Raw genomic sequence first — 8,756 nt, 5'->3', positions numbered from 1 at the left:
ATAGACATTTGTTCACATTTGGCAGTGGCCTCCTTTCATTATGCTTTTTGAAGTGCACAATATGATTTTTCTTTATACTTACGGTCTTCAACAACAAACTAAAAGACTACTAGTAACATAATAACGGTCAATGAAAGTACAAAGTATTGTAGAAAAGCTGTTTTCTTCTCCTTCAAACAAATACAACAGCTATGTCCTCCTTTAACCTTCAGGGGTCACACTTCATGATCTCTCTGAGGCAGATGGTAGCATAGCACGAGGAGTCCAAGTCGAAGTTTAACGTGAGAGTGAGCGACTCCGAACCTGCCATCGTTCTTCCACCCTCTCTGCTGGCTGCTCTCTGCAGCTGATACCTGAGGTTGTGCGGCACTGCCAGCAGGGGGCGGTAGCAGCCAGGCAGGTTCAGTTTGAGGCTGCTGACTCTGAAGCGGCAATCTTCCAGTCCATCTCTGACCAGTCTCTCTCGGTACCAAGTTCCCATGGCATTTTCTGGATACTTCACAGTGTTTCCTGGCATCGGTAACACAACCTGGCAGAACAATAATATAACAAGTAGCAACTGCAGTGTTACTGTAGTGTACAAAAAACAGCATTTGGCAGAGACACAAATAGCTCCAAACACTCCCTACTTGTTCTAGTTTATAGATACCATCTTGCTCCTCTTTATCTGTCACCACATGGATCTAGAAGAAAGCACAAACACAAAGTTAGTGGCACTGACAAGGTGTTTGAAAAAAGTAACAACGTGTCCTCACATCGAAAATGTGTCCTGTGACCAAAAGAGCACAAAAAAATGTGTCACTAAATAATCCTATTTACTGTTGAAATTACCAGGAGGTATTTCTGGACTGCAGCAGCAACAAAAGTACAGTAAGTGAAACCATAACAAAGTTACTGTTGTAAATCACAGCCTCAACAAGCAGAAAAAAAAGGAAGTAACCACAGTTTTCACCTCTATTCTGTCCTTTCATGCACACTAAAAAGGGTAGTTTACCTCACTAAAAGGAAACAAATAGAAACAATAAATAATTAATTGATAAAAAAATTTTAACGCACTGTTTGCTGATATACTTCGTGTTGTTCTCACCCCCCATTCTAACCCCAGCTTTGCAGTTTCAGGCCAAGATTATGCTTTCATTTCTCCAGCTTGGATTCTTAAATGCCACTCCTCCTTTATCCCCTCCTTTGGTGTTTGGCCTGTGCAAACTTTACTTTGAAAAATAAGACAAAACTTAAGCTCATGCTTGCATGAACATGTGAACACACAGGAGGAAACACTCAGCTTTAGATGTGCTTGTACTGGAAATACTGTGTGGTTTAAGCGGTGGGCACTGCCTGGGTAGCATGCAGGACGCAGCACACATGACTGTACCAAGTTTAAGATAGAAAAATTCAAGGATCTGGTAAATGTGTGAAAACGAACGCGGGAACTACAATTCTAGCATTTAGGTCCACGATGAAGTCAACAAGCTGGTTCCTGTACTTCTGTGATAATGTTTGTCACAGATGCAACCAAGTCACAAAGCCTGGAAAAGTGTTTGCTCTGATTATAACACAAAGCTATCCTAATTACTCCTGAGCTATCTTTTTAATCAGTTATCACTTTTAAAAGATCTCCTTTTCCTGTTTTATCTGCCTTCTTACCTGAGCCATGCTGGTTTCTCTAGCATCTTCCATTTTGTTTTGACCTTGTCGTAACCACACCAGGTCACCTCTTCGGACACTATGACCCATTGTAGTTAGCCTGTGTGCCGCCGCCTCGTTCCAAACTCTGACAACCACAAGAACATCGACATAATTTTTCAAATTAAAGATCTAAAGCACTGGGATGGCGTGTTATTAAAAATACTGTTTGGCTTTTATATAACATTTATTTTAATTTCCTAATAAATAAAAGAAACCACTTATTTGGGCTACACCTAAGGCCAATTTATCTCCCTCACCTATAATGGAAACCAGCTTTAATAAATGCACGACTTTTTTTTTTTTTACATATCGCTATCTGTCAAACCTGTTTATGTGTTACTTTCAAAGATTTTTATTTAATATCATAAAAAATAGTCAAAGACGTGCCCCGCCTTGTGCCCTATGACAGATGAGACAGGCTTCAACTCCCCCGCAACCCTGAACAGGAGAAGCAGTTAAGATAATGGATGGATGGGTAGATTCTCCTTGCAGCTGACCTGCTACAGTAAGCGTGAGGGTAGAAAATCCTCATGCTGTGTGGCAGGCTGAGCCAGGCTTGGTCACATCCATCAGGACCTGTACCATAGCGGTTCAGGGCCCGCAGCATCAACCGCTCCCTGGGCTTGGACAACGGCATCAAAGCTAAGGACTCCTTAGCGTTATCTGGAGTGGAGAGGGGTGAAAGACAGAAAAATAAAACGACAAAACATATTGAAATTGCAAATTCTAAAAAAAGCATTTGCATGACGTTAATTTAGTCACATTTCATAAACCAAAACTTGGTTTATGAAATGTGTCATGAATTCACTAGAACAGCAGACGCTGACATTACAGAATCATAAGGTTTTAGCCAAACATGGATGATGAATTTCAGCCAACTTTCAAAAATAAATAGAGGAACAGATCATCACACTGTTCTGCAAAAAAACCTCAGATTCAGCAAAGAATAGTTCTCATTTTAGAAATTTCTGAAGGAAGAAAAAGCTCCCATAAAACTAAAACAAACCTGTTTGGAGGAAGTGTCTCTTTGCATGACTCTGAGGATCATCGCCTTCCTCTGGAGTGAAGAAGAGACGTACAGCACTCACCTGACACACACATTACATACAGTAACTCAACAATGTGCTGTTTTCACTGAGCAATGCCGGTCGTGGATTAGCTTTATATGACTGTAACCAACAGTATTATCATCTTGAATACATAGCGAATGTCTCAAACGCTCACCATATCCTCTTTCAGTAGAGCTAGTCCTACTCGATCAGACTGAACGCTCTGTCCACTCCCAAACCTCTGTGGTCCATAGTAGTTGACAAACCCTCTGGCCTACAGTGAAAAACATCAGAGGTCAATGTGTGGTGGTGGCCATGTAGCTTGTATGAAGCAGACATTCTGGACCAACAAAACCACTTGCTAATGAGCAGACATATTTTAAAACTCTATCAGGAAAGACATGATTAGTCGAGGACTAATTTCAGCTGTGGCTTCTTGACAGCCACCCTTCCACTGAGACCTTTTCTGATGAGGCTTCAGTGAATAGCAGATGAAGGGCCAGATGAATCTCTCAGCTACTGTGTCAGGCCTTTGCCAGATTTTTCCCCCTCCTATTTTTAAAGGACATGACGTTCAGATTCTGTTTTTCTGCTGCAGTGAGGTTTTTTTTAGGATTACCACTTCTTCTTTTTTCCTCTATTTGTTCACTTTCCTCAGATTTTGGAGGACTACACTAGGGCTGGGCCATATTATACCGTTCACGGTAATACCGGTATAATGTTAGGCAACGATAGGAAAATGAAATATCGCGATAGAATGGGAGTAAAACGCGCATGCGCAGTGCCTTTGTTTTCATACGCACATGGCCGATTGTTGGTTTGTAAAAATGGTGCAACTTCCGTGATGTGGAACTGGTTTGGTGTTTGTCCATCAGATACACAACAAAGCACATTTTTTTGCAGAACATGCAAGTGGCCGTTGTTATTGTCGTATTTGTCGGACTAAGATGCTCTTAAATCTGGGAGTAATCTGGGTCCCAAACTCCGTATATTTGACTTCAGGTCAAACAACCCTGCAGCATCACTGAGAGTTGAAAACTGTCTAAATTCTTTGATCTTTAATAAAACGATCAGCATTGCTGCTTTACCAAGTGTAACTATAAAGTTTAACTTCCAGGCATCCATGAAAACAAAAGTTATTACATTTAACGGAGTTGGAAGTTAGCAGGAAGCTAGCGGAAGTTAGCTCGCTAGTTTCGCTAGTTACCTAAGCATGATATAGCATGTTCTGACTGAGAGATTTCTGAAAAAATTCAAACGTACAGCTCTGCTATCACTTCCAACATAAATGAAGACAGGAAACTAAACAGCAGTGACGTTTTTAGGGTTACTGAAGTTGGGCTAGCTGATATATAATGATGTGCTACGTGATCGCTAGCGACACAGCTATGTTAGCATAACATAAACAGTGAAGCTGGAGGACGAACACTAACACTTTTCCACTTATAAAAGTTAACGTGAAGGTTCCTCATGGTTAGAGACAAATGCAATCGCATGGCAGGATGCTGTAAACGGACCAAACTTCAGTCAGGAGAACAACTGAGATAATCCATCCACAATACGAGGTTAGTCATTAATATACTGCAACAACATGGGAATAGCTCAGCTGCCAGAGAATTCAACATTAATGAATCAATGGTACAGAAGTGGAGGAAGCAAGAAGAATGAGTTTAATAAAGTTTGATTTATCTGACTGCTTTGTTTCGCTTAATGTGCCTTATAATCCCGTGTACCTTATGGTCCGAAAAATGCGTACTGTACACTGCAGTTTAATGTTGCAAAGCACCTCTTTTTAACTTCAGTGGATATTATACATGGTTATGCTCAGGATATGTCAGCCCATTTCTACTGGAAATGCCTTTGGGTTAAACTTTCAGCAAGGAATTTGCATTTGCACTGTTACATTTTTATAAAGCTTTAATGTACATAAAAACCAGCTTCTTGTTTACGTGAAAATAAATGGAAGGTTGTCTTTTTGCGCTAGTAATGTTGTGGAGTTGTATTTTGTCTCGCATCAATTATATCGTCAGTTATATCGTTATCGCAAATTTTCAAATATATATCGTGATAAATATTTTTGGCCATATCGCCCTGCTCTAGACTACACTGAGGTATACCAGGTTTTTAGCTAATAGCTCTTTGAGAATCACCTTGTTGGTCAAACTGTGATATCTTTGCATTATTAGAATCAAATAAATAAACTTTAACAAATGAAGAGTTTTTGTATACAATTCAAAATGTATTCTATGCCAAGCTGTGCAAGTGCAGACACAACACTGGTTCACTATTTAAGTTAGGTGCCTTTTTAAGTTTGTCAATATCCAATAAAAAAAAGTTTTTTAATAAAACATTAAAGAAAGCCTGGTTCCTGGCATATGCTTTTACCACAGGATTGCAGAAAACCTAAAACTCAAAATATACCTTGACATTCTCCACTGCTTCTTTCACCAGTGCTGCCAGCCGTGTGTGCACGTCTCCGCCAGAGGAGTGCGTGTCACCGGCACCGTGTGGTCTCAGGTCCCGGACAACCAGGTCGAAGTGATTCCCCTGCAGTCGTCCAAGCCGGAGAGGCTCGCTGACAGAACGCACCTGAAACACGCGGATCCCTCTGTTCTGAAACTCTGCATTCTTCTCTTTCAACCTAGTCACACAAAATGCAAAATATATAAATAGTATTTCAAGAAGAACTCTAACATAACACAACTTTTGGTGCTTTTATCCCATGATTTGTAAATAAGAAAAAGAAAAAAAAAAAATATATAAATATATACTCAAAATGCATGAAAGAAACACAGCAGTACCGTTGAGGTGAGACCTTCTTTACCACCATGGACTGGTAGGTGATTGCTCTCTTATCCTTGATCCCAGCATAGGTGAAATCAGATGGCAGGACCCCGAGAGCTGCTGCCATGTAGCTGATGGCCTCCAGAGTCTCAAGGTTTTCCTTACACAGAGTGAACGCTGGAAAAACACGCAAAAAACATCTATATTTTTATCACATTTGAAAACGTTCCCTATGGGAAATCTGATTTTTTTAAACCATCTTTGATTTTCATTTTCTTAACCTGTGTCATCCTGCCCTTCTCACTAAGAGTTTTCTGGTCTTTTTCTCCTGCTTTGACCGATTCAAATCACAATTACTGTGAAATAAAGCTGCCATAATTATTTTATTTATATTTAAAATTCTTCATTCTTCTTCAGTTTTTTCTATATTATTTATTTGTTTACTTAAAGTAGGTAATTTGATCTAAAGCATTAACCTTGGAGTTTTCTCCTGTTGTTTACATTTTATAAATGATCAATAACATGCAATGCTATGCCTTACCAGTGTAAACTTCATCATCTTTACGTTCCTCTGCTGTTCGCTTCTTTGGCCTCCCTCGCTCCCTCAGCCTAACTGAGATCGATGTCCTCCCCTGGTCATTGAAGCTTTTAGTCTCCACCAGTTTCCCGAACCTTCGATTCAGGAAGTGATGGACTGCCGTCCTGTGCTCCTTATTGTCATCAGGTCCAAACGTATAGGACGAACCTCTCACTTTGGCATCTATAAATCTGAAAAAGTCCTCAGCCTCATCCTCCTTAACAAGCTGGGAGAGCTCTCTGTAGTCTGGGTCCTCCCTCACCCTGATCTCAGGCTGAATGGTGACAGTCATGAGAAAAGGGAAGCGGTGTCTGACAGCTCGGTGGACACTGGCTCTCTGGTGTTTGTCAGCAAAGGAACCAAGGGAGAGCTCCAGCTCAGGTGGATTTTTATCTCTGAGAGTTAACACAAACTGCTCGAGCTCCTCACTGACCGACTGACCTAAAATCACACCTAAATCTAAACTCCCTAGACTAGGGAGTGGGTCGTGTACCCCCCAATCCAGAGGGACATCAACATCCTGTGAGGCTGAAGAATGACTGTCCTCTTTATATTCTGCATTGGTTCTGTCATTTCCAACTGAAGAGGCACAGCCCGGTGTCTGTGTGGCTGCTGCTGTGTTAACATGCTGTCCATAGATATCTATTTCAGTCACCACAAAATCCTCAATGAAGTTTTTGATGCTTCCAAGAAAGCCTTCATGGTTTGATATGAAGCATGCAGGGACATTCACAGCCTCACTAACCTGCTTCATGATCAATATATCTAAAATGTTTTTACTTACTCCTGAGGGTAAAAGAGGCAGAAATAAAACGTTATCAAAACCTGCTTCAATGTAACTGAAGACACATGTCATACCGTGTCATTGTTATAAAGCAAAAGTCAATGAAAATGAGGGCAATTTCAAAATGAGAGGATACATGCAAATCGGGAAACGTTAAAAACGTACGGCAGTAATGTTTTTTTTGCTTACTTGAGATTTTTAAAACATCTGTAACACACCTGTGCGAAATACGAAGAGATGCTAATACATGACAAACGAGATTTGAGTCGGATTTTAAGCCTGCTAGTGTCGCCGCACACCATTAAAATAATGTTAGAATTCTATCGGTGATTTATTTCCGTGTAAGTTCTTTTACTGAGAGCAAAGCAATCCGTCTATTTCGAGTAAACCTAAAACCTTCACATAAACCTACCTCGACATTGATAGCAGAGAGCTGTGGCTGCTATACAAAAGAAAGCAGGTTACGTTACTATTCTTTGAATGATAATATAAACGTCTAAAGGATTAATTATCGTAAATTAACGGTTTATTTACAGCACAAACCTGCAGGCGCCAAGTAAACAACACGCCTGTAAACACAACCACGCTGAATGACTTCGGTATTCTTCCGGGTCATGTGACCATCATATGACTTTTCTTAAAGAGACAGGCAGGTAAGGGCAACGCAGAACCCAGATGTGGACCCTCTAGTAGGAGGGTTATGGGCAGATGGTTCTGACCTCTGGGCCATATTTGAAACCTTAGAGACATGAATGAACAACATACACAAAAATGTTTATTTATAAGTGCAACCTACATTTATTCTTATTCTTATTAACATTCTTGCTTAGGGGGAAGTTTTTTGGTTCTTTATTCAGTAAACATAATTTTTTAGGGGATTTTTACATGTGGTTTAATGACATAAGTAATGGTTCATCACTCGAGTAACATCCTTTTTTTAGTGTTTGAATGAGTCCTGTCACTGTGGCTTCACTAAAAATGAAATAGTCAGTTCATCAGCCACCGAAAAAACAACAACTTTGAAATACCATGAGAAAACCTAGAGAGCTGTTGGTCCACACCAGTTTAAAAAATTAAATGAAACTCTTGCTTTGTGAAGGAACTATTAAGAAATGTGAGGCAATTGTGTGGCAACATTAGAGCCTTTCAAACAACTAGTTGGGTGTTTAAATTCCTGCCAGGTCATGCATCCAGTAAGGATCCAAAATCAAATGTTCACTCTTACCAAGAAACACTTGGTAGCTCAGTACAATAACATCAGTACAAGACAGATATTATCACACATCAGTCTATCTGCACATGTTTTAGAGAGAGAGAGTCAGACCCCCTTTGGTCCTGAATGCATATTTCTATAAGGGCGGTATTACTTACAACTAGTACGGATGCCCTCATAAAGTGTTATCTGTCTGAAAAGTCAGTCAGTGATTTAGGTGTGCTTTTATGTAAAGATTCACATGGCTGTATAGAAATCCTTCATTGTGTTTCAGGTTGAGCTGCTGAGTAGCCACAGTGCAAATGTTCCTTATAAAGATGAAAGATTCCAAAAACAATGGTGACATTGGGAGAAACACTCTGTCTTCTCATAAATGCAAAATTCAAAATACAGAACTACTTCAGTGATGGATTTCAGAAGATCAGAATCTTATTTCAACATGTTGTAAGACTGACAAGGTATTGTGTTCATTCATAAGTATATACAGATCTTATTAATAACATATGCAAAACCTGTATTATTTAAACTTTTTTAAGCTACTTTCAGCTGCTCCCTTGTTAGAAGGGGACATCACAGCGGGTAGCCCCACATGTTTGACTTGGCAGCGTTTTTACCCCAGATGCCCTCCTTCATGCAGTCCTCCCTCTATCCAGACTTGTAACA

At 40.0% G+C, this 8,756-nt stretch overlaps 1 protein-coding gene across 2 annotated transcripts; it reads right to left on the bottom strand.

Moving 5' to 3' along the window:
* Nucleotides 1–205: 205 nt before the first annotated feature.
* On the bottom strand, nt 206–7,475 carry LOC146615309 (pseudouridylate synthase PUS7L-like). Of its 2 annotated transcripts, XM_085376204.1 has the most exons (10): nt 7,424–7,475; nt 6,061–6,882; nt 5,537–5,696; nt 5,157–5,376; nt 2,911–3,009; nt 2,693–2,774; nt 2,184–2,349; nt 1,645–1,771; nt 630–683; nt 206–529 (listed from the first exon to the last, which is right to left on the bottom strand). In XM_085376204.1, the coding sequence occupies exons 2-10, from the start codon at nt 6,848–6,850 to the stop codon at nt 209–211; spliced, it is 2,019 nt and encodes a 672-aa protein (XP_085232330.1). In that variant the 5' UTR covers nt 6,851–6,882; nt 7,424–7,475; the 3' UTR covers nt 206–208. The 2 variants fall into 2 exon arrangements, with proteins under 2 accessions (XP_085232330.1, XP_085232329.1); XM_085376203.1 differs by lacking the exon at nt 7,424–7,475 and having other exon boundaries at nt 6,061–6,952.
* Nucleotides 7,476–8,756: the final 1,281 nt, after the last annotated feature.

The sequence above is a fragment of the Diplotaxodon limnothrissa genome, linkage group LG17, assembly GCF_057381915.1.
Source record: "Diplotaxodon limnothrissa isolate DT_005_m linkage group LG17, D_limnothrissa_male_GT1.1, whole genome shotgun sequence".
In the NCBI taxonomy this organism is placed as follows: Eukaryota; Metazoa; Chordata; class Actinopteri; order Cichliformes; family Cichlidae; genus Diplotaxodon; species Diplotaxodon limnothrissa.
The sequence above is the reverse complement of the archived record's forward strand: the minus strand, read 5'-3'. Positions and strand labels throughout refer to the sequence as shown.